Raw genomic sequence first — 25,982 nt, forward strand, 5'->3', positions numbered from 1 at the left:
AATTTTGGGTATTTCTGTTTGGAACATTGGTCCCGGGTTGCGGGGGAGACTGCTGAGCCCTGAAGAGCTCTGGGAAGGAGGCCCCGTGTTTTCTGATGGGCTCCCTTGTTCTCTTCTCAGGGTTTTGCATCTCAGGAGGCCAGGAGGCCCTCCACATGTCAAGCTGGCGGTGGAGTGGGACAGCTCTGTCAAGGAGCGGTGAGTTCAAGCGAATTTGCCTCCTGCAGAGCTGAGACAGGGCCTGTGTGTGCCCAGGTTTCCCTGGACGCAGCTTCCCCCAGCACGGCTGCAGGCAGGGTGCACACATCTTTGAGCCAGTGTAACCCGTTCCTGCGAGATGCCTGAGTGAGAATTTTCTGTATGTAAATAACAGTGACAGGAATGGAGGAAAGGAGTGACGGTGGTGGTGGTGGGTGATGTCAGAAGTAGTAACTGCAGTCATAGTAGACAGTTACGTAGCACCCACTCACTCACCCCGTGCCAGTCACTGCTCTGAACACTTCATGTGTGTATAGGGGATTTATTTAATCTTAATCACACCCTATGTGTGGGTGGTCTGGGGTGGGTACTCCTGTAATCCACATTTCCCAGAGGTGGAAACTGAGGCACAGAGAGGTTAAGCAATTGCTGGAGGGCACACAGTTCGTACATTGGCAGAGCTGGGATTTGAACCCAGACCCTCTGGCTGGAGTCCATGCTCCTCATCACCATACTTGGCTACCTCTGTAACACTGAGGGCATCAGCCTTACTTTAAGAAAGGACATCATTCAGTCCGGCAAGTATTTATTGATCAACTACTAGGTGCCAGGCCCTGTGCTAGGATGAGGAAAACAAAGATGAATAAGCCAAGGACCTGCCCTGTAGGAGCTGGTGGGGGAGAGAGAATTCCAGTAAAAATAGTGCTGAGTCAGAAGGATGCCTGCAGCTCTCCAGGAACCCATAGGCAGGGCACGGTAGTGTGGCCTGGCCAATGACTTCCGACGGGTTTGCTGTGAGTAGAGACATAGACGAAACCCGTCTGGGAGCGGGAAATTCCTGAACGCCGTGGGTGTCCTCTCCGTGCAGCCTGTTCGGGAGCCTCCAGGAGGAGCGGGCGCAAGATGCCGACAGCGTGTGGCAGCAGCAGCAGGCGCACCAGCAGCACAGCTGTACTTTGGATGAATGTTTTCAGTTCTACACCAAGGAGGAGCAGGTCCCACCCCGGGGGTCCATGCCCCAGCCGGGAAGGGGGCTGGCTGCCTTTGGTGGGTTGGCCACGTGCCACGGGGGCCTCACAGTCCGGGTGGTTTGCTTTCCAGCTGGCCCAGGACGACGCCTGGAAGTGTCCCCACTGCCAAGTCCTGCAGCAGGGGATGGTGAAGCTGAGTTTGTGGACGCTGCCTGACATCCTCATCATCCACCTCAAGAGGTTCTGCCAGGTGGGCGAGAGAAGAAACAAGCTCTCCACGCTGGTGAAGTTTCCGCTCTCTGGACTCAACATGGCTCCCCATGTGGCCCAGAGAAGCACCAGCCCCGAGGCAGGACTAGGCCCCTGGCCTTCCTGGAAGCAGCCGGACTGCCTGCCCACCAGTTACCCGCTGGACTTCCTGTACGACCTGTACGCCGTCTGCAACCACCACGGCAACCTGCAAGGTGGGCATTACACAGGTGAGCCTTGCCTTGCCTTTCTGCAAATGCAGCTGTGGCCACAGCCTCGAGATGTCCCTGGAATGGGTGTTGCTCGGATGCTGAGCTCCCTGGGGCATTTATTGAGATCCGACCCCTCACCCACCGCACACCAGGGCATGTGCGAGAGCAGAAGGGACCTTGTCCCAGCTATAGAGTTGACGTTGAGTTAGGTTGGAGGTTGGAATATGTAAAGTTAGGCCTGATGGAGTAGCTCATGCCTGTAATCCCAGCACTTTGGGAGGCTGAGGTGGAAGAATCACTTGAGGCCAGGAGTTCAAGACCAGCCTAGGCAACAAAGCGAGACCCCGTCTCTACAAAAAAATGAAAAAAATAATGAGCTAGGCATTGTGGCTTACACTTGTAGTCCTAGTTGCTCAGGAGGCTGAGATAGGAGGCTGAGGCTGTGGTGAACCGTGATTGCACCACTGTACTCCAGCCTGGGCAACAGAGCAAGATCCTGTCTCCAAAACAAATAAACCGACAAACAGAGGTTAGTTACTGCCCAAATTTTCAACCATATTAAATATGGGAGGTCATTATTGGAACCGAGAGAGTGACGTTCATTCTTATCTGCGATTCAGCGTGAGGAAGCTTACTTATCGGATTTGGTATCCTTTTATTCTATGGGGTACTTTTCATGTTTATTCCTCTGGGGAATTTCAGAGCAGCGGATGAAGGGAAGGGCAGAAACCAATGGCCAGATTTTCTCAATCGTTCATAATCATCCCTTTGAGCGTTTTCAGAGAGTGTCATGATGGATCATTTTTCTCGATTATGTCATTGTTTGCTTCTCCCCTACCAGGGCCTCTCAGTGACGGTGAGAAGCCTATTGGTAGCTGCGGCAATTGAGTGTCTCTACTGTGCAGATAGCGTGGAGGGTCATCGGGGTGAGCCTTAGGAGTCCAGGGGGTTTAGGGCATGATTTCCACCATTGGAGAATGGATGGAACAGGCCCCCATGGAGAAAGAGAAATGAGGATGCAGTTACTGGCTGGGGACCACCTGAGTGGACAGAGATGTGCTGGATGGTGGGGTTACACTGGGTCAGCCTGGGCTGGTCACGGTGAAGGTTATGGGGTCCACCAAAGCCACTTTCAGCTCACAGTGGCAGCCTTATGCTGCTGTGAGGTGCCAGCCTGTTCTTCCACAGCTGTCCTGCTCCAGATGATGGCTTGCCACCTTTGTAACTGCTGGGACCATTCTGTCCAGGCACTTCCCCTGTCTCACTTCTCTGGGCCGAAAATAGCTCAGCAGGAATCCCTTGAGGCCCATATATATCTTGGGAGGCATCTTTGTTACTCAGATTTTTTTTTTTTTTTTACTAAGAGCGTTATGGCTGAATGAGTCCCCGTGCACACATGAGTGGTGAAAATAAGGACAGCTGGAACCTGGGCCTTGTCGTTTCCCATGCTGAACGTGCTGCCTCCCCATCTATAAACTCACAGGGTGGCCCCACAGAAATTAAGGGCAGTGATGTAAAACCACAGCAGGGAGTTAGAAGTTGCATAGGAGTGAGAAGCGTTGGCATCTGCCTTATCAAAAGCGAGAATCAGACCCCTCCTGGGGTGAGCATTAAAGAGCAGAATGCCCGATTTGGGGGGTGGTGGTTTGGCAGCAGAAGGGACGCAGTTCCTGGGAGGTTCCCCTTGCAGAGATCTCCTGGGTCTGTGTTTGCACACACAGTGTGCCACCACCTGCCAGGAAAGAGCCTGTTTAATACTAAAAGCAAAGGGAGAGGAGCCCAAGGGGAAGAGGGGACTGGCGAGGCGGGAGGCAGGGCAGTGTCTGCAGCCAGCACAGCCCTGGGTAAGACCTGGGCCACTTGTTTTCATCGGCGCCAACATACACAATCTTTTCCCTGAAGACAATTTGCACTGCCCGTTAAATGGCAGAGCCTGGGCTTCAAACCTGGGCCACCCTGGCTCCAGGGTCAGTAGCTTCTGCCCTGCCAAGATGAGTGATTCCTGATATGAACAAGTCCCCAGGCCATGTAGGGTGTTGTGGATGAGTGTCAACTCCCTCATTTAGGTGAAGCACACCCTCGGGTGGCTTCCTAGGAAAGGATGATGGGAGCTTGACCTTTGGAGTGCTTACGTGTCAGGAAATGCCTTTATTCCCACACCTGATTGATAGCCTGGTGGGACATAAAGTCCTTGATTGAAAATCAACAATGTTGCTCCGTGTGGAATGTGGTCTGGAGTAGGGTTTTGCTGTTGAGAATGGGTCAGGCCAGTTTGATTTCTGTTCCTTTGTCTAGGATAGGATATATTTTTCTCTCTGGAAGCTTTCAGGTTCTTTTTCACAGGTGCTCTGGAATTTCATGGAGTGTGCTTACCTGTGGGTCTTTTTCATTGCTTGTGTTGAGACCTGCATTCAGGGGACCTGTGTGTCTGCAGGTGATCTTCAGGTCGGGGAAATATCTTTGTGCTTTTTTTTGTTTTGTTTGTGAGATGGAATCTCGCTCTGTCACCCAGGCTAGAGTGCAGTGGTGCGATCTCGGCTCACTGCAATCTCTGCCTCCTGGGTTCAAGTGATTCTCCTGCCCCAGCCTCCCGAGTACTTGGGACTACAGCTGCTCACCACCACGCCTGGCTAATTTTTGTATTTTTTAGTAGAGACGGAGTTTCGCCATGTTGGACAGGCTGGTCTTGAACTCCTGGCCTCAAATGATCTGCCTTCCTTGGCCTCCCAAAGTGCTGGGACTACAGGCGTGAGCCACTGTGCCTGGCCTAGTCTTAGGTTTCTTTTTCAGAGCATCCTGGTTTTGTTTTGGGTCCTCACCTGGCTTGGCTTCTTGTGGTTTCTGACACACCCAGTACTGAGCCTCTGGGGCTGCAGCTAGTGGGTGGCCCTCTTCCTGCCCCCCTGCACCCCCCCCACCTCCCCCAGGCACTCTGTGTTGAACCCCTTCCTTGCAGAGGCGAGTGTGTGACCTCCACTCCATCTGCTTGCTGGGCCCTCAAAGCTGAGCTGTTGCTTTCTATCTCACGTCTTTTGACATATTTGTTCCTTTTTAGTTATTTGCTTCTTGGAAGTGTGATAATTCTACCACATTTCAGATTTTTAGAAATCTCAAATGCCTTTTGTTTCATTTTAAATGTGGTAATGTGGTAAAATTTCATTTTAAATATAGGTAATGCATGCCTATATTTCAAAATTCACACAGCCTAAAAAAGATGGACAGTGACAAGTCTCGATTCTATCTTTGTTCCTCATCTATCCCCTCCTCATTTCTAGGTAACTGTTTTTAGTAGTTTCTTGTGTACTATTCTTCCACAATTTCTTTATGCAAATACAAGCAATTGTGAGTATATTTTTATATATACGTATATATGTGTTGATTTTATATATTTCCTTCCCACCCCCTAATTTAAGTAAAAGTACTATTTGCTGTGTTGCACCAAGCTTTTTTTTTTTTCCCTGAAAATCTGTCTTAGAAATCTTTTCATGTCCTCATTTCTAGACAGCTTCTCCATCTTCTTTTATAAATGTAAATGCACTAAATAAATATAACAATTTATTAAATACTCTGTAGACGGACATTGGACTGACTCATTCTTTTACTATTACAAATGTTGCTGTCGGCCGGGCGTGGTGGCTCACGCCTGTAATCCCAGCACTTTGGGAGGCTGAGGCAGGCAGATCACTTGAGGTTAGGAGTTCAAGACCAGCCTGGCCAACATGGTGAAACCCTGTCTCTACTAAAAATACAAAAATCAGCCAGGCGTGGTGGCATGTGCCTGTAGTTCCAGCTACTCGGGGGGCTGAGGCAGGAGAATTGCTTGAACCCAGAGGCAGAGATTGCAGTGAGCCGAGATCACACCACTACACTCCAGCCTGGGTGACAGAGTGAGACTCTGTCTCAAAAAAAAAACCAAAAACCAAAAAACAAAAAAACACAAATATTGCTGTCATAACCCTTTAGATATGTCATTTTCTACATATGGAAGTTTATTGGCAGGATAAATTCTCAGAATTGGAATAGCTGTGTCTGTGTTGTAATAAGCACGAACAAGATGTCCTGCACAAAGGGTCATAGCAGTTTGCACTCTGTTAAGAGCAAGAGAACACCTGGTTCTCTATAGCCTCTCCAGTAGAGTGTGTGATCACACTTTTGGATTTTTGCTCATCTAATAGGAGGAAAATAGTATCTCAGTGTAAGTTGAATATTTAGCTTCTTAATAGTGTGAGCTTGAGCATCTTGTCGTATGTTTGAGCCATTATGGTTCCTTTCCTGTGAACTGTCTATCCATATCCTTGACTGTTTTTCAAATAAATTATTAGTCTTTTTCCCATCAATTTCTAGATGCTCTAATTCTTAATGCACTATGAGATTCACCTCTTTTCTGTAATATAAATTGCAAGTATGTGTTCCTTGTGTAACATCTGTCAGTTGGCTCTTCCTGTGGAAATTTTTTGCCATGCAGAAAGTTTTTATTTCTGCTTTTCTAGGTAAAATTATCAATCATTTCTTTTAAGTCTTCTGGATTTTGAGTCATGATTAGAGAGCCTTTTTCACTCTAAGATTAAAAAGTGTTTTTCTTGAGTTTTCTACTTGGTTTTAGCTTATTACATTTAAATCCTTGATTTGGAGTTTCTTAATGTTCTTGAGAGAAAGAGATCCGACTTTATCCTCTGGGAGTTGCCAATTTGTCCCAAGATCACTACTAATGGAAAAGCCAATCTTATTCCTTGAGATGCCATCTGCCGTATCAGATATTAATTTTTTTTTGAGACAGAGTCTCGCTCTGTGGCCCAGGCTGGAGTGCAATTGTGCGATATCGGCTCACTGCAACCTCTGCCTCCCGAGTTCTAGCGATTCTCCTGCCTCAGCCTCCTGAGTAGCTGGGACTACAGGCACACGCCACCACACCCAGCTAATTTTTTGTATTTTTAGTAGAGGCAGGGTTTCACCATGTTAGCCAGGCTGGTCTGGAACTCCTGACCTCGTGATCTGCCCGTCTTGGCGTCTCAAAGTGCTGGGATTACAGGCATGAGTCTCCGTGCCCAGCTAGGGATTTTTATGACTAGAACTAACATATGTAAGACGCTTCTCATGTGGTAGGCCCCAATAATTGGTAGCTTTCAAGGTGCCGTATACTTTTACATAAATGCTATCATACCATAGATGTATTTTATGTTTTTAGTGGATTTTTGTTTGCCATTTAACATATCAAAATAAACTTAAAAGATGTTAAATAAAATAAGATATTATGATGAGGCACTTGACTAAATGGCAAAATGAAACACTAGGTTCCATCATGACCTCCTGATGTGCACATCCATTTACATATGTGCGTATGTGTGTTTATGTGTACATACATAGATTAAGACTAAACAGAATTTCATGAGTTGATAATTAAATTTACTACATGTGATATACCTTGGTCCATTCTATTCCAGAATAACATATTACTTAATTTTAAAAATGCTTTGGCCAGGCGCTGTGGCTCACGCCTGTAATCCCAGCACTTTGGGAGGCCGAGGTGGGTGGACCACGAGGTCAGGAGATTGAGACCATCCTGGCTAACATGGTGAAACCCTGTCTCTAATAAAAATACAAAACAATTAGCCGGGCATGGTGGTGGGCGCCTGTAGTCCCAACTACTCGGGAGGCTGAGGCAGGAGAATGGCGTCAACCCAGGAGGTGGAGCTTGCAGTGAGCCGAGATCGCGCCACTGCACTCCAGCCTGGGCAACAGACCGAGACACCGTCTCAAAAAAAAAAAAAAAAAGCTTTAAAATATTTCATTTTTTATTTATTAAACATTTTTTTTTAAATGCACTGATTACCAGTGTCCTGATGGGCTGATGACTGGCAATTTGGAAGACACCAAACTATGTAGAAATCCAGGATCTTTGCTCATTAATTCATTGCACAAATATATATTAAGTACCTGTTCTATGCCAGACCCTGCAGTAGGTCCTGGAGCTTCAGTGACGAACAAGACAAATATGAGGCCTGCCCTCATGGGACTTCAGTCTCACTTTGGAGACAGACAATAAAAAGGTGCTTATCATTTTAGCACTTTCACTACCTGACATTTTGAAAGGGCGACTGATTGACTGATTGACTGTGTCTGTGATAGACATAAGGCCTCTCCGAGGATGTCACATGTAGGCTCAGAGCTGAGCTCAGAGATGAGACAGAACTAGCTATGTGAATAATGGGAGGAATTGCATTATGAGCAGAGCTCATAGCATGTGCAAAGGCCCTGAGGCAGAAAGCATTCGGTGTGTTTAAGACATGATGAGAGCCTGGATGAAGTGCAGCTGTTCAGGGGTAAGTGATGAAGGTGGGGGGCTGGAGAAGTGGGCAGGGCACTGTAGGCCATGGATGGGAGTTTGCATTTTTTCCCAAAGGGGTGATAAATCATGTAAAGGTTCTAAGCAGAGGAGTGAAGACATAATCTAGTGTACAAATCAAACTAGTTGCTCTGCTGTATGGACAATGTGTAGAAGGGATCTAGAGTGGAAGTTGGAATTCCAGTTAGGAGGGTGCTTCAGGGGCTGAGTGAGAGACACCACTGGCTGGGATGTTGGTATTGACAATCAAGATATTCGAGACATAGTTTGGAAGTAGAATCAGTAGGTCTGGCTTTTGGATTAGGTGTGGGGTGGAAAGGAAAAACAAGAGCAAAGATGAACTCCTAGGTGGCTGGCTTGGATTAGCGTGGAGGTCAGCAAACTGTGGCCCACGGGCCGGATCCAGTGTAGGGCCTGTTTTGTTGTTGTTGTTGTTGTTGTTTTTTGAGACGGAGTCTCACTCTGTTGCCCGGGCTGGAGTGCAGTGGCATGATCCCGGCTCACTGCAACCTCTGCCTCCCGGGTTCAAGCGATTATCCTGCCTCAGCCTCCCAAGTAGCTGGGATTACAGATGGCCACCACTATGCCCAGCTAGTTTTTTGTATTTTTAGTAGAGATGGGGTTTCACCATGTTGGCCAGGCTGATCTCAAACTCCTGACCTTGTGATTTGCCCACCTCAGCCTTCCAAAGTGCTGGGATTACAGGCGTGAACCACCATGCCTGGGCTGTTTTTTTTCCCCCCTTTATTAATAATCTATGGGTTAAAAATGGTTTTTACAATTTTAAAAGTGGGAGAAAGACACGCAGAATATGCGACAGAGAACATATGTGGCCATATGTGACCTGCAAAGTCTCAATATTTGTCATCTGGTCCCTTATGGGAAAAGTTTGCAAACCTCCAGATTACTGGGTTATGCTGTCATTTGCTGACACGTAGAGGGCAAGGAAAAGGATATTTTGTTGTCGTTGTTTGAGAAATGGTGAGAATATGTATGAATTTTCCTGAGATGTTTGACTTCAGTTCTTTGAAAGAGGTATGCCATAAGCCCAATTGTGAGTCTCATCTTCAATTTTATTGCATGCTTAATCAGAGATATGCATTTTGAAGCTTCTCAGAAGAAATGGGGTGAACGCTGACATTATTGTTTGGCTACCTAACTTGGGAGCTCCCTTTTATTTGAGATTTTGCCTGAGGAACGGGTAGAATATTCAACGTAAAATAACAGCACTCTTGGCCGGCCATGGTGGCTCATGCCTGTAATCCCAGCACTTTGGGAAGCCGAGGTGGGTGGATCATCTGAGGTCAGGAGTTCGAGACCAGCCTGGCCAACATGGTGAAACCCCATCTCTAATAAAAATATAAATATTAGCCGGGTGTGGTGGCAGGCACCTATAATCCCAGCTACCCAGGAGGCTGAGGCAGGAGAATCGCTAGAACCTGGCGGGTGGAGGTTGCTGTGAGACGAGATCGCGCCACTTCACTCCAGCCTGGATGACAGAGCGAAACTCCATCTCAAAAATAAATAAATAAATAAATAAATATAAAAATAATAACAGCACTTGTTATAGTAAGAATCTGAGGGTATAACTTACTGATCTTTTCTGATTCCAAAAAAAATTCATTTCTGGCCAAAAATGGACTGTTTTTTTCTCATTCTGGTTTAAACATACCGCTTTTTCAGCTATGCCAGTGGGAAATGTCTTCCTACCTTTTGGGGCTCCAATAACTGAGACTTGGGGATGGGACCTTTGCAGCCTACTGCCGGAACTCTCTAGATGGCCAGTGGTACAGTTATGATGACAGCACGGTGGAACCGCTTCGAGAAGATGAGGTCAACACCAGAGGGGCTTACATCCTGTTCTATCAGAAGCGGAATAGCATCCCTCCCTGGTCAGCCAGCAGCTCCATGAGAGGTAGGTGCTGCTGCTCATGACAGGAGGGGGGTGTGGGGACGTCACTTTAAGAACTGGGAAGAGGCTCAGTTGAACATCAAGGACCAGGAGAGGTTGGCAAGGATCTGAAAGAGGAAGCCCGGGATGCTGCTGTAGAAACCTGAGCAGCATAGACTCGTTGTTCCTTTACCAGGGTGTGGAATGGATGGATTATAATTCAGGAAAGGGGAAAAGAATAATTGTTTGTATTCAGGGCAGGCGACACTTGGCAGTGTGGAATTCCGTATTCCTAATCTCACTCATATCACAGCAGGTTTTATGAGGTGTGTGTAATATTAACTGATGTCAGTCCTGTTGGAAAGGCAGGGCAGTTATAAAGGATGCAGGACTTTTATAGGAAAGGTAGCTTTTTTTTTTTTTTTTTGAGATGGAGTCTCGCTCTGTTACCAGGCTGGAGTGCAGTGGCATGATCTTGGCTCACTGCAACCTCTGCCTCTTGGGTTCAAGCGATTCTCCTGCCTCAGCCTCCCAAGTAGTTGGGACTACAGGCATGTGCCACCACCATGCCCAACTAATTTTTGTATTTTTAGCAGAGATGGGGTTTCACCATGTTGGCCAGGATGGTCTCGATCTCTTGACCTCTTGATCCACCCGTCTCAGCCTCTCGAAGGTAGCTGTTTAAACACTACTGCACTCAAACAATTCATTTATTAGCCTCAAACTTGCTTGGAAGTCTAGAGAAAGAAAGTGCCAAAACTGACCCTTTCATGTGATTTGTTTCATGCTGCAAACCAACTGTCCTTATCTTTGGGACAAGAGAGCATTAAAAAAAAAATTAAGCAGATTTTCTCCTAACAGTTATCAGAAAATGGCCAAATAAATCCAAGAGTCCTCAGCAGGTCTAAATCAATCCTAACGCAAGTCTAGCTTCCATTTATAGAAGGAGTTGTTGAAGAAAGAATTAAAAACCTGCCCTATTAGAGAAAAGAAGGTTTTCTTACTGTCCAGTATAATAAAGATAATGTATCCCTATGGTGCAAAGTGTAGGCACCCTTAATGCCCACTGTAAAAGATTTGGTTTCCCTAAACTTGGGATACACTCCTGTAACATGGCTTATTACCTGTTGAACTGTGCGTACTGGGGCCCTGGTACTGCTAATAAAACACTGTTACTCTGCCTCTGGCTACAGCTCTGAGTAATACAGTCCTTTGGCTCTGGAAAAAGAAACAAAAAACATATTTAGAATGCCAAAGCTGGTGACAAGTAATTTCATGGAAAGCATTTCAAAGCTTGTCAACATACTTTCCTTTTTTGTTGTTGTTGTTTTGTTTTTTATTTTTTGAGATGGAGTTTCGCTCTTGTTGCCCAGGCTGGAGTACAGTAGCGTGGTCTTGGCTCACTGCAACCTCTGCCTCCCAGGTTCACGCAGTTCTCCTGCCTCAGCCTCCTAACTGGGATTACAGGTGCCCGCCACCACGCCCGGCTAATTTTTTGTATTTTTAGTAGAGACGGGATTTCACCATGTTGGTCAGGCTGGTCTTGAACTCCTGACCTCAGGTGATCCGCTTGCCTCGGCCTCCCAGAGTGCTGGGATTACAGGCGTGAGCCACTGCGCCCAGCCCATGCTTTCCTTTTTGTGCTCAAATGCCTCTCCCTAAACTTTTTTTTTTTTTTTTTGAGACAGAGTCTTGCTCTGTCGCCCAGGCTGGAGTGCAGTGGCGCGATCTCGGCTCACTGCAACCTCCGCCTCCTGGGTTCACGCCGTTCTTCTGCCTCAGCCTCCCAGGGAGCTGGGACTACAGGCGCCTGCCACCACACCTGGCTAATTTTTTGTATTTTTAGTAGAGACGGGGTTTCACCGTGTTAGCCAGGATAGTCTCGATCTCCTGACCTCGTGATCCACCCACTTCGGCCTCCCAAAGTGCTGGGTCCCTAAACTTTTAAGCTTAGTCACACTGGTACCCGATCACAGGTTTCCCCTCTCGTCATTGACTGGTTTCTGCAGTTCTGTTCTGGTTCTGTAGTTCCGGGGCTGAAGGATGGGGCCGGAATGGGGATCTGGCTGTGAGATGCTCCGCTAGGACTCTGAAGGGCTGGGGTTGGGCTCAGCCTCCCTCTCTGTGTTTCCTCCGCAGGCTCTACCAGCTCCTCCCTGTCCGATCACTGGCTCCTACGGCTCGGGAGCCACGCTGGCAGCACAAGGGGAAGCCTGCTGTCCTGGAGCTCTGCCCCCTGCCCCTCCCTGCCTCAGGTTCCCGACTCTCCCATCTTCACCAACAGCCTCTGCAATCAGGAAAAGGGTATGTCGGTTAAATGTGCTTGGTTGATTTTCATTTTCTGTAATGTCTGTTGTTATTGCTCTGTGTGAAAGTGCTGTCACTTCATAGCCTTGAATGGAAAGGGTCCATCATTACAAGAGGTTTGTTCATCTCTTAAATGGGATCTTTTATGACCTGCCCTTCCTTGCCCACTTCTCCCCATCCTCTACCCTCCAGCCACAGGTACCTTTTCTCTGCCCCCGTGTAGATTACTGTCATAAACAAGTAAACCTGGGAACATGGTACTTAAAGAAGGAAGAATGGCAAAAAGAATCAGGGAAGAGGGTATCCAGGCCCGGGGTGGAAGAGGGAGGGTGCACAGGACCCGGGAGATAGGGCGGGCAGGGAACACCTTTCTAGGGGGTGACACTGAGCAGAGCTCTGAGTGAGAGAGAGTGACTTGTGTAGAAGCCTAGGGGTGTGTTCTAGGAGAGGAGCCCTCCAGGGTGAAGGCTGGGAGTGAGCACTGGATGTGTGAGGTGCAGAAGAAACCAGAGCTGTAGCCGGAGCAGAGACACCCAGGAGTAGAGAGAGCAGGAGTGGACAGGGGCCATGTCAGAACCTGCCTTTCTGAGCTAGAGGTATAAAGTTTGGACTGTATTCTAAGTGTAGTGGATAGTGAGTGGAGAGGTGTTTTTTTGTTTTGTTTTTTTTTTAATGCTTCTGCTTTAACCATTGTTTTTTAAAAAATTGACACATAATAATTGTACATATATTTGGGGTACATGTGATATTTTGATACATGCATACAATGTGTAATGATCAAACTAGGGTGTTTAGAATATCCGTCACCTCAAGCATTTATCATTTCTTTGTGCTGGGAACATTTCAAATCTCTTCTAGCTGTTTTGAAATATACAATATATTGTCGTTAACTGTAGTCACCTTCTTGTGCTATTAAACATGAGAACTTATTTTATCTAACTGTGTATTTATACCTTTTTTTTTTTTTTTTGGAGACAGAGTCTCACCCTGTCACACAGGCTGGAGTCCAGTGGCGCGATCTCGGCTCACTGCAACCTCTGCCTCCCGGGTTCGAGCGATTCTCCTGCCTCAGCCTCCAGAGTAGCTGGGATTACAGGCACCTGCCACTACGCCCAGCTAATTTTTGTACTTTTCGTATAGACAGGGTTTCATCATGTTGGTCAGGCTGATCTCAAACTCCTGACCTCACGTGATCTGCCCGTCTCGACCTCCCAAAGTGCTGGGATTACAGGCATGAGCCACCACACCTGGCCTATTTGTACCTATTAACCCACCTCTCTTCATCTGTGCCCATTCCCAGCCTCTGGCAACCATCGTTCTACTCCCTACCTCCATAAAATCAACTTTTTAAGCTTACTTTAGTTTTGAGCAGGGAAGTGGTTGATTTATAGTTTTTAGAGAGTCTACTCTGGCTGCTGTGTGGAGAAGACATCACAGGGGGCAAGAGTGGGGGTGTAGGAAGGTCATTCAGGAGACTAACATGGTTATATCCAGGTGGGAGACAGTGGTGGTTTGAACTAGCATGTTAGATAAGAGATGGTCAAACTGGATGTATACTGAAGCTAGAGCTGCTAAGATTTGCTGATGTGGGGTGTGTGGTGTGAAGGAAAGAGAACAGTCAAGGATAACTCCTTGCTTAGGGTCTAAATAACGAGGGGAAGAGCTGCGCAGTTAATGAGGTGGGAGAAAGTTGGGTAGGAACAGTCCATTTTGGAGGGAAGTCAAGAATTTTTTGACATAGTCATTTTGAGAATCCTGTAAGACACCAGTCCCCAGCATTTTTGGCACCAGGGACCAGTTTCATGGAAGACAATTTTTGCACAGACTCGGGGTGAGGATGGTTTGGGATGAAACTGTTCCACCTCAGATCATCAGGCATGAGATTCTCATAAGGAGCATGCAACCTACGTCCCTCACGTGCAGAGTTCACAATAGGCTTTGTGTTCCTATGAGAATCTAATACGCCCGCTGATCTGACAGGAGGCGGAGCTCAGGCGGTAATGCAGGTGATGGGGAGCAGCTGTAAGTACAGATGAAGCTTCGCTGGCTTGCCTACCACTCAGTTCCTGCTCTGTGGCCCGGTTCCTAACAGGCCATGGATCAGTACTTGTCCACAGCCCAGGGGTTAGGGGACCCTGCTAAGACATCACATCAACGTGATAACTGGGGAGTGGAGAGAAATATTTGAGAGTCATCAGCACATGGATGGAACGGTGCTGGCTGAACTCCCCTGGGGAAATAGTACAGATGAGAAAGAATGAAGGCTGGGCACAGTGTCTCATGCCTATAATCCCAGCACTTTGGGAGGCTGAGGTGGGCAGATCATGGGGTCAGGAGTTTGAGACCAGCCTGACCAACATGGTGAAACCCTGTCTCTACTAAAAATACAAAAAAAATAGCTGGGCGTGGTGGCACACGCCCGTATTCCCAGCTACTCAGGAGGCTGAGGCAGGGGAATCGCTTGAACCTGGGAGGTGGAGGTTGCAGTGAGCTTAGATCGCGCCACTGCACTCCAGCCTGGGCAACAGAGCAAGACTCCATCTCAAAAAAAAAAAAAAAAATGAAGACCCGAGACCAAACCTGGGGGCTCTCCAACATCTAAGGGTTGAGCAAAGGCGCAGAGGCCAAGAAAAGAACTGAGAAGGAGCAGCCAGTGAGGAGAAGAAAACCAGGTGAGTGTGGTTGACAGATGCAAAAAAGAGAATCTTCAGGAAGCAGCCAACTGTACTGGATGCTGCTGAGAGGCTGAGTAAGGTGAGGATGGGTAGATTCCATCAGGCTGGAAGGCCACCGGTGACTTGCCAGGAGCATCTGCCATGGCTGGAGAGAAGGGGGGCCTGCCTGCAGCAGGTAGACCAGAGGCTGGGGTGGAGGAAGTAGCAGTGCTTACACACTCCACCAGGCAAGGTGACTGAAGGAAGGCGGGCTGACAGCTAAGTATGAGATAGTAGAGATGCATTCAGATGATCAGGTCTACAGGGAGATATTGATGACAGTGCTGGGAACAAGGAGGTAACCACAGAAACAAAGTCCTTAAGGCTGAGCATTGTCAGATCACACCTGGAATCCTAGCATTTGGGAGGCCAAGGTGAGAGGATCGCTTGAGTCCAAGAAGTCAAGACTAGCCCTGGCAACATAGTGAGACCCCATCTCTATAAAAAATTAGCCAGGCATGGTGGCATGTGCCTGTTGTCCCAGCTACTCAAGAGGCTGAGGTGGGAGGATCTCTTGAGCTTGGGAAGTTAGGGCTGCAGTGAGCTGTGAGCACACCACTGCACTCCGGCCTGGGTGACAGAGCGAGACCTTGTCTCAAAAAAACAAACAAAAAACCCAGCATTACTATGTAAGAACTGTATGTCTGTGTATGTGTGTTTGTGCCTGTGTGTGTGTCTGTGTCTTTATGTGTGTGTGTGTCTCTGTGTGTGTGTCTGTGTGTGTTTGTGTCTTTGTGTGTGTCTCTGTGTGTGTCTGTGTGTGTGTGTCTTGTGTGTGTGTCTCTATGTGTATGTGCCTGTGTGTGTCTGTGTGTATGTGTGTGTGTCTGTGTGTGTCTCTGTGTAGTTTTGTGTCTGTGTGTTTGTGTCTATGTGTGTGTCTCTGTGTGTGTGTGTCTGTGTATCTGTGTGTCTCTGTGTGTCTATGTGTATGTATCTGTGTATATGTGTCTGTGTATGTCTCTGTGTGTGTGTGTGTATCTGTGTGTGTGTCTATGTGTGTCTATGTATATGTATCTGTGTATATGTGTCTGTGTGTGTGTCTCTGTGTGTCTATGTGTATGTATCTGTGTATATGTGTGTATGTCTGTGTTTGTGTATCTGTGTGTGTGTCTGTGTGTGTATTTGTCTGTGTATGTGAGTGCGTATGTGTGTATGAGTGTGCTTGTGTGTGTATTGTTTGTGCCTGTATGTATGTCTATGTGTGTGTGTGATCTTTATTTAGCCTTTGTGTTCCTTCAGCCAGAAAGTGGTAACATGTTCAAATTATTTTTTTTAGTTCCTTATTTCTTGTTAAGTCCTAACTTGGTTTTTTAAATACAATTTTAATAGAAATATTATATATACTTGTGATTAGTATACTTTACATATTGCATACAATTATATATAATATATATAAGTATATGTAAGTAAAGTATATTAATCCTTCAATACTTAAAGTATATTAAGTATACAGCTGATAAATTTTCATAAAATGAACATCCTTATATACCAGATTAAAAAATAGAATATTCTAGCACTCTGCTCCCTTGTATCTCTCTCAATCATGACTGTTTTAAATAAAAAAACAGCTTGGAGATACATAGTTCTCTGCACAGAAATTTACTTATGAGAGAGAGAGCGAACTGTTGTCTGTTGACGACTGTCAATAAAAAAGCAAACAGGGGTTTGAAGAAGAGGGGGTGCAGGGTGAGGTAGGGGAACCACCTCCTCCTTTCTGCAGGTTCATTCATGGGCTGGAATCTGTTGCGGAGGCCAGCCTTGTGGTCTGACCTGGAGAAATCTGGCCTGGTCATCAAGGGGAGCTCCCTGAGTTGTTACAGATTTATGGTTTCTTGAGTTATTTATGGATTCTCCAAAAATCCAATGCAAGTTTTGTCATGTAGATATCTGCAATGTCTGCTACTTGACAAATCTCACCATTTCCCTTATTAAAATTCCTTACATTGAGCCGGGTGCAGTGGCACACGCCTGTAATCCCAGCACTTTGGGAGGCCGAGGTGGGCACATCACCTGAAGTGAGGAGTTTGAGACCAGCCTGACCAACATGTTGAAACCCCGTCTCTACTAAAAATACAAAGATTAGCTGGGCATGGTGGCAGGCGCCTGTAATCTGAGCTACTCAGGAGGCTGAGGCAGGAGAATCACTTGAACCCAGGAGGTGGAGGTTGCAATGAGCCAAGATGGCGCCACTGCACTCCAGCCTGGGCAACAGAGCGAGACTCCCTCTCAAAAAAAAAAAAAAAAAGTCCTTACATTGTAAGAATAGTTTACATGTTTACATTTTATATTGTGGTTCAGTTTCAGAGTTGTTTCTGGTTTGCAGCCATTACCAGTAGTCCTGTTATGAACATTTTTGATCCTGTCCTTGGTGTCCGCATGTCTGCATTTCTGTTGGGTGTATACCTAGGAGTGGAATTGCTTGGGCACTGTGTGTGTATGTGTGTGTGTGTGTGTGTGTGTGTGTGTGTGTGTGTATTCATCAGCTGCTTATTTCTTTATAGTTTATGTCATCATTTGTATCCAAGTACCCAATGCAATACAGCAGGCCCTTAAAAATGTCATTTTGTTCAGCAGTCATTTTGCTATAATGCTGATGAGAAAAAATAGTTGATTACTGGCCGGGACTACTGGAGAATGTAGTTTGCTCATTCTCCCCATGTCTGCGTGGGTTTTCTCTGGGTGCTCCAGTTTCCTCCCACATCCTAAAAATATAACATTAGGTGATCTGATTGTCTGCACGGTCTCAGTGTGAGTGCAAGTCTCCCTGAAATGGGAGAGGGCGTATCCAGGGCTGATTCCTGCCATTCATGATCCTGAGCTGGAATAAGTGGGCAAATAATTATCTTACTTGTTACTTTTCTTAAATGTATGTATAGCTCACATTTTTTTTTTTTTTTTTTTTTTTTTTTTTTGAGGCAGGGTCTTGTTCTGTTGCCAGGCTGAAGTACAGTGGCGCGATCTCAGCTCACTGCAACCTCCGCCTCCCGGGTTCAAGCGATTCTCCTGCCTCAGACTCCCGAGTAGCTGAGACTTCAGGCACGCACCACCACACCCAGCTAATTTTTGTATTTTTAGTAGAGACGAGGGTTTCACCATGTTGGCCAGGATGGTCTCGATCTCTTCATCTCGTGATCTGCCCACCTCGGCCTCCCAAAGTGCAGGGATTACAGGTGTGAGCCACCGCGCCCAGCCATAGCTCACATTTATTTTAATGTTTAAAAGTAGAAGTGTTTGGGTCTTTATTTAGAAGTTTGGCGATGCTTTTGGGACGAGAAATATGCTGTAGGAGCTTAACTATTTTTTATATCAATTAGTCTATGGGAAAATTGGTTTAGTTATATGTTGTTTTCTTCAAGTTCAAGTTCAGGTTATTAAGAGCCTATCAATGATGCTGCAAAGACTTACTATACCAGGCATGTACCAGACTCTGGTTACATATTTGTGAGTGAATAGAGATGATGATAGGATCTTAAAGCTACAATTGGTTTCAGATTCTCATTGAGTCCACCCCTCTGGTTTACAGTGATTTATGTGTCAGAGTTCAGTTAATTCCTTCCCCAGCGTGTGGCATTTGGGCTGCCAAAATTTCATGAGCAGACATGACACTCATAGCATGTCTGTGCATCTTGGAGTTGTCTGATTTCCTTAGAATACGTTTCTGGGCCGGGAGCAGTGGCTCACATCTGTAATCCCAGCACTTTGGGAGGCCGAGGTGGGCAGATCATCTGAGGTTGGGAGTTCGAGATCAGCCCGACCAACATAGAGAAACCCCGTCTCTACTAAAAATACAAAATTAGCTGGGCGTGGTGGTGTGTGCCTGTAATCCCAGCTACTCAGGAGGCTGAGGCTGGAGAATTGCTTGAACCCTGGAGACGGAGGTTGCGGTGAGCCGAGATCGCGCCATTGCACTCCAGCCTGGGCAACAAGAGCAAAACTCCGTCTCAAGAAAGAAAAAGAAAAAGAAAAAAAGAATCCGTTTCTGTGCAGGCATACTATTTCATGCAGTATGTTTTGACTTGTCCTGGCTGGACATTTCTTTTCCCCTTATATTTTCATGATTGCACGTTTAAAATAGTGTCTATGGCCAGGCACCGTGGCTCATGCCTGTAATCCTAGCTACTCGGGAGGCTGAGGCAGGAGAATCACTTGAACCCAGGAGGTGGAGGTTGCGGTGAGCTGAGATCGCACCATTGCACTCCAGCCTGGGCAACAAGAGTGAAACTCCGTGTCAAAAAAAAAAAAAAAAGTGTCTACAACAAAAAAGATGTTCTTTCTCAAGCTCATTCATCCCTGTCAGCATTGCCTATGATAAGCTCAAAAATTCATCCCAGCTCTGTTTAATGGCAAAGTACCTCAGGCCATTTCTCGGTTCTCCCAAGGAGAAATGTGCTTGACACCCTCCCAGGAGGAGGTGATTTCAAAGGATGGTCCAAATTTTTCACATGGTATTCAGACAGATGTCAGGCACAGCTCTAGAAAAACTCCTCAGAGACCCCTGAGAGGGCTAGGGGAGGGATGATAACTGTCCTGCAGATCCTTGCAGGCATTTTGCTCACATTCTCTAATTCAGTCCTCAAAACCCTTGGGAGAGGTGACCTTATAGCCCTACCAAGGGGATATCTGAGACTTGGTGTGAAGCAACCAGTCGCACCTGGTTGTAAAGCTCACCGCTAGAAAGTGGTGGGGCTGAAATAGACCCGTTCCCTCTGGGTGCCAGGTCTTGGCTCTCAGGCTCTGTAGACATACATTCCAGATTAGAGTCGCTTTCACGTGGAGAGAGACTGCAAGAGCCTTGCTTCTTAAGAGAGCTTTCCCTCTTGGGGTTTGACTAAAATAGTGACAGATTTTGAAACCTGTTTTAGAAGTTCTGAGATGGTTGAAAAATCCAGCGTTTGCTGGACACGGTGGCTCACGCCTGTAATCCCAGCACTTTGGGAGGCCAAGGCAGGTGGATCACCTGAGGCTAGGAGTTCGAGACCAGCCTGGTCCACATGGCAAAACCCTGTCTCTACTAAAAATACAAAAATTAGCTGGGCATGATGGCACATGACTGTGATCCCAGCTACTCAGGAGGCTGAGGCTGGAGAATCACTTGAGCCCAAGAAGTGGAGGTTGCAGTGAGCCTTGATCGCACCACTCTGCTCCAGCCTGGGTGACAGAGTGAGACCCTGTCTCAAAAAAAAGAAAGACTAGGAGGGCGAGGCAGGAGGATCACTTGAGGTCAGGAGTTTCTCAATAGCTTGGCCAATGTGGTGAAACCCCGTCTCTACTAAAAACGCAAAAATTAGTTGGGCATGGTGGCGCGTGCCTGTAGTCCCAGCTACCTGGGAAGCTGAGGCAGGAGAATCACTTAAACCTGTGAGATGGAGGTGGAGGCTGTAGTGAGCCAAGATTGTGCCACTGCACTCCAGCCTGGGCGACAGAGTGAGACTCCGTCTCAAAAAAAAAAAAAAAAAAAAGGAAAGAAAGAAAGAAAAAGAAAAATCCAGTTGTTTTTTTTTTTTATTCTTACTAAACCTGGGCAAGACAAAAATCTAGCATATCAGTTTTCAAATAGTGGTTGGTACCACCTCTCCTTCCCACCGTCATGAGTTTGCAAATATGTAGGAGAGGGTGCTTTTTGTTTTTTGTTTTTTGTTTTGAGATGGTGTTTCACTCTTGTTGCCCAGGCTGGAGGGCAGTGGTGCAATCTCTGCTCACTGCAACCTCTGCCTCCCGGGTTCAAGCAATTCTGCTGCCTCAGCCTCCCAAGTAGCTGGGATTACAGGCATGCACCACCACGCCCAGCTAATTTTGTATTTTTAGTAGAGACAGGGTTTCTCTGTGTTGGTCAGGCTGGTCTTGAACTCCCGACCTCAGGTGATCTGCCTACCTCGGCCTCCCACAGTGCTGGGATTACAGGTGTGAGCCACCGCGCCCAGCTGGGTTTTTTTGACTGTCAAAATTAATAGAGGTGACTACTGGCATTTATTCCCCGGGTTGGACGCAAGGATGCTGTGTCCTGCAATGCCCAGGAGCAGTCCCGCTCAGTAAAAAGTCACCACTGCAAAGCGCCAGCAGCTCTCTGTATAGAAATGCTGACAGCTTGAGAACACCATCTTTCTGGTAGCCCTGGTTATGATCATCATAATAATGAAGGAATCTTAAACCAAAATGAACGGATCCAAGTGTTTTGGAGACTGCAACTTATATAATTGAGGTGGGTGTGGGGGAAGGTTCTAGAAGAAAAAGAATATAAAAACATCTTACTTTTGCAATTTTTATACAACCATGAGTATGTAAAAAAAAATGGCTAGGAGTCCTTCCCCGAGACCTCCTGGTAATAAGGTGCCCTGAAAGTTAAGCTTTCACAGCTTCTCAGTATGGGCGCTTCTGATGATAAATTTCCTCTATGGCTTTTATTGGGCCTCAAAGGTTTTGTTTTTCTCTTTTTCAGCACTTTCCAGATAGTATTTCATTTCGGTTTTGATTTCTTCTTTGATCTAGAGGTTATCTGGAAGTCTCAACTCTTTCAGATTATTTTGGTCAACTTTCTTCTTTGATTTTTGTGGATTGTGATCCAAGAATGTGGTTTTCAAAAATTATTCCCTTTATGGAGTCAGACGTGCTACCATTGCGCCACAAGGTCACACGTGAGTCCCTTTTTGTGGTCAAGTACATGATTACTCTTTTGTAAATGCTCTGTGCACGTATAAACTAACGTATATTGTCTATTTGAGGGATGTGAGCTTTATATCATAACTATTAAATTAGGTGAGTTCATTGTCTATTCAAGTCCCCTATGTCTTTAAATGTACCTTCTCTGGGACTCCTGGCAGGAAGGAAATATGTTGAAACCTTCCTGTATAGCTGTATCTTTTTTTTTTTTTTTTTTTTTTGAAACCGAGTTTCGCTCTTGTTGTCCAGGCTGGAGTGCAATGGCACCATCTTGGCTCACTGCAATCTCCACCTCCCAGGTTCAAGCGATTCTCCTGCCTTAGCCTCCCCAGTAGCTGGGATTATAGGCGTCCGCCACCACACCCAGCTAATTTTTTTTTTTTTTTTTTTTTTGTATTTTTAGTGCAGACAGGGTTTCACCATGTTGGCCAAGCTGGTCTCAAACTCCTGACCTCAGGTGATCCACCTGCCTCGGCCTCCCACAGTGCTGGGATTACAGGCGTGAGCCACCGCACCCAGCCTAGCTGTATCTTTAATCAAGTAATCCTTGCATTTGAATAATTTTCGCTTTATCTTGTTAGTTGCTTTATTACTAGGTGTCTATGGGTTTATGACTATTAGATCTTTTTTTAAAAATTGTGCTTTTTATCATAATGTGGCTCTTTATCCCTGCTTAATGTTTTCAACCTTAAATTCTACTTTGTCCAAGTTTAATAATCCCTCCCTTTTCTTCTTTCTTTTTGCCGTCTCTCTTTCGCATTTGCCTGCTATCATTTTGACTCTCTCTTGGGCTTTAGGAACCTTTCGTTTTGAGTTAGTTTTAAGTGGTTTCTGGTAAACAGCCTGGTGTTGGGTTTTTTGTTTTCTTTTTACCAAAAATTCAGAGGCCGTCTTATAATTGGAGCCTTCAGTCTGTGCCGACTTAACGTAACAGCTGTGAAACTTGATTTTGTTCGTTTCGTTTTTAAAGATTGTATATGGCTGTTTCTTCTTTTCCTTTCCTTATTGTTGCTGATGCCAGCAAGTCACTCTTTGTTTCCTGGTTCATTGGGAAGTTTTGCCGCTCAGGTTACAAAGTAGCAATTTGTTAATTGCTACTTTCTCCCTCTCAGTATTTAGAAGCCAATTATTTCCTGAAAGGTGCTCTATCACCACTGTTTTCTCTCCTTCCCCCGATCAGATGAGAAATATATAACACATCTGTTGTCACTCTTTTCCCTGTCATTCCCCCCAAAATGAGAGCTTTGAAAGACTTTCATGTGCCCCCTCTGGTCTCTTTTGCAAACTCTTAGATTTTGCTGACAGGGCCTAGTACTTTCTATTCCAGACTGTTACCAGAATTCCCCTTGCAGCACTTAGCTTTATGTGACACATTCTGAGCCGTCTGTCCTGCATGTAGGGTGGCGGACAGTACATGGATTGCAGTGTCCACTGTGCACCACTATTTTTCTCCTCTTTGTCACTCCCTATCTTGAGGTGGTGGGTCTGGTTCATTCGAGTGTGTGTGATATGTTCTCAAAATCTTTGCCCAGCCGCATATATTTCCTTTCACTTGGCAGTGAATGGCAGCTTGGCTGGTTGCACGACTCTTGAGTCGCAGTCCTTTTCTCTCAGGCATCTGAAGCTGTTTTCCCACAGCCTCCCAGGCCCCAGGGTTGCAGGTGAGAAGCCTAGGCTTTTTTTGTTTACAGGAGAGTCACTTGTTTTTTTCTGGTGGGAAGCTTTTAAGATCCTCCCCTTGACCTTGGAGTTTAGAAATTCTCCCAGAATATGCCTAGGTGCGGGTTTTTGTTCTTCAACCTTACCTAGAACTTGGGGGTACCTTTTGTTCTACAGACTCAGGCCTGTCTTTAGAGAAATGTCTTTTGGTTTTTGTTTAATGATTGTCTCTCCTGCTTTTGACGTTTTTGTGATTTGCTGTTGAGTATCCTGGATCTATCTTCTGAGTGTCCTGCCTTTTCCCTTGTAGTTTCTTTCTCTTCTCTTTTCCCTTCCCTTCCCTCCCCTCCCCTCCCCTCCCTTCCCTTCCCCTCCCCTCCCTCCCTTTCTTTTCTTCTTTTTTTTTTTTTTTTTTTGCGATGGAGTCTCGCTCTGTGGCCCAGGCTGGAGTGCAGTGGTACGATCTTGGCTCGCTGCAACCTCCCCCTCCCGGGTTCAAGTGATTTTCCTGCCTCAGCTTCATGAATAGCTGGGATTACAGGTGCGCACCACCACACCTGGCTAATTTTTGTATTTTTAGTAGAGACAGGGTTTTGTATTTTTAGTAGAGATGCGGTTTCACCATGTTGGTCAGGCCGGTCTTGAACTCCTGACCTTGTGATCTGCCCGCCTCGGCCTCCCAAAGTGCTGGGATTACAGGCATGAGCCACCGTGCCCAGCCTCCCTTGTAGTTTCTATCTCTAGGTCAGTCACATTTTTCAATCCCTGTTTTTTCAGTCTCTTCCTTGAGATGCAAGTTTGTTGATTATTTTAAGCTGTCACGTTTCCTCTGGTGACTCTGTTTCATCAGCGGCCTGCTCTGATGGTTCTGGTGATTCTTCTTCTCTGACTGCCAGACCCCCTCATGCGTGTTGCTGTTTTCTTTTCTGCCCCACCCTCTCTTGTATGGCAGTGGCTCTTGGAGTGATGAAAAGGGCAGCAGCTTTGGCTCCCGGGAGCTGGTGGTGTGACAGCCAGCCTTTTTCTTCCCCGCTTCGTCCTGCTGGTTCAGTCTCGGAGATGGAGAAGCTTCAACTCATCGGTGTAGCTTTTTCTTACCTTAACGGGGACCAGAGGAAAGTTGGGGGGTAGGCTTGTCCCAGGTTGCACCCTGACCTCCACGCAGAAATGGTCATCAGGCTGTGAAGTAATTGTACACGGCTCAAGAAACATCATATGTGGCACGACACGGTAGCTCACGCCTGTAATCCCAGCACTTTGGGAGGTCGAGGCGGGTGGATCACCTGAGGTCAGGAGTTCAAGAGCAGCCTGGCCAACATGGTGAAACCCCGTCTCTGCTAAAAATACAAGAATTAGCCGGGCGTGGTGGTGGGCGCCTGTAATCCCAGCTACTGGGGAGGCTGAGGCAGGAGAATCACTTGAACCCAGAAGGTGGAGGTTGCAGTGAGCCAAGACCACACCACTGGACTGCAGCCTGGGGGACAAGAGCGAGACTCTGTCTCAAAAACAACAACAACAACAACAACAACAAAAGAAAGAAAAGAAAAGAAGCATTGTATGGTATCATGTATTCTTGCTTTTGCCAAACCTCATAAAGACAGGTGCACCATATTCTTTTTCCCTCAACTGTATCCCAAGTGTTGAAGACAGTCCTTGGCCCGTGGTATGTGCTTATTAAATATTTTTTGAAGGAGTAAGCGGGTAGATGTATGAAGCATGATGGAAGCCCTTGAAGAGACAGAAGGTACTCAACTAGGAAAAGTCTTGTTATGTGGCGGGGGGCACTAAGCATGGCACCAGGAGGTCCCCAGCCCTGTTCACAAAACACCTGAGTATGGATTGATGCATATTTCATTAGCCAAAAATAAAAATAGTCATGTAGAAATCAAGGTGGCTGCACAGGGACAGGAACAGATGTGGCCTTACTCAAAGCAGCATCTGCTGGCTCCAGAGCTGCGGTGTGGAGGGGGTGTCAGGGGACTGAGCCCGTCAGCTGCACTGGCGCCATCTGCATGGAGGGGGCTCTTGTGGGGTCCAAGAAGCACATTATGAATGCTGTGGGGCTTATATAACCTTCAGGAAGAACCTAACGGCCTGTGTCTTTAATGCAGTGTAAGGCTCTAGGCTCTTCTTGGTTCTCATTCAAGCCAGACTGGCTGGAAACAGAATCTTCTTGGGGTGGGGTGGGGCAGTGGTTGAACCAGAGTTAGTGCCCAGGGGTCTCTGAACACCACCGTGTTCAGCATCTGTCTCCCAGCATCCCAGAAGGTTCGTGCATCTCCCCGGGGGAGGGGTACCAGGACTTGCACCCACCCTGGACGGGAAGTGACTTAGTAGAGAGGAAGTGTGATGTGAGCGTGGGGGCCTCTTATTCCCTTCTGTTCTTATGCTGTTTATTTCTCAATTTTATTAAAGCCATCACTGTCTCAGATCCTGTTATCCTAGCCCGATAAATGGAAGGAGAATAAAGAGAGCAGGGGTGCTTTTTCACTGCCGTCTCGAGAAAGAGGAGACATGAGTTCTGTGGGCATCTGTGGTTCCCATAAAATGTAGCTCAGGCGTTGATGTCAGCCCTGGCCTCAGAGCCTTTCCTACCAGGAAGAAAGGAAGAACTGCTATTTCAGGCAGCTGCCAACTCCTCTCGCCACCTGCCGGGGCTCCAGGCAACATGCTCTCATTTTGAAAGGCTAAAAGTCACAGCTTTGTCCTACTAATACAAAGCGTCCCTTTCTGCCCTTCCCAGGGCTGTGGAAGAGAAAAAAGGAAATAAACTTCACA

The 25,982-nt window shown here is 46.6% G+C and overlaps 1 protein-coding gene across 2 annotated transcripts in view; it reads left to right on the forward strand.

Annotated features, from left to right (window-relative positions):
* USP43 (ubiquitin specific peptidase 43) overlaps positions 1–25,982 on the forward strand; it is an 83,781-nt gene that overhangs the window by 54,058 nt on the left and 3,741 nt on the right. Inside the window, exons 10-14 of one of the 2 annotated variants that reach the window (XM_054459042.2) lie at positions 121–198; positions 1,067–1,193; positions 1,300–1,648; positions 9,730–9,888; positions 12,004–12,168. In XM_054459042.2, coding sequence (XP_054315017.2) covers positions 121–198; positions 1,067–1,193; positions 1,300–1,648; positions 9,730–9,888; positions 12,004–12,168 — 878 coding nt within the window. The remainder of the gene's footprint in view (positions 1–120; positions 199–1,066; positions 1,194–1,299; positions 1,649–9,729; positions 9,889–12,003; positions 12,169–25,982) is intronic. The other variant, XM_054459043.2, reaches the window with a different exon arrangement.

This window comes from Pongo pygmaeus, chromosome 19 (genome assembly GCF_028885625.2).
Source record: "Pongo pygmaeus isolate AG05252 chromosome 19, NHGRI_mPonPyg2-v2.0_pri, whole genome shotgun sequence".
NCBI classification, from domain to species: domain Eukaryota; kingdom Metazoa; phylum Chordata; class Mammalia; order Primates; family Hominidae; genus Pongo; species Pongo pygmaeus.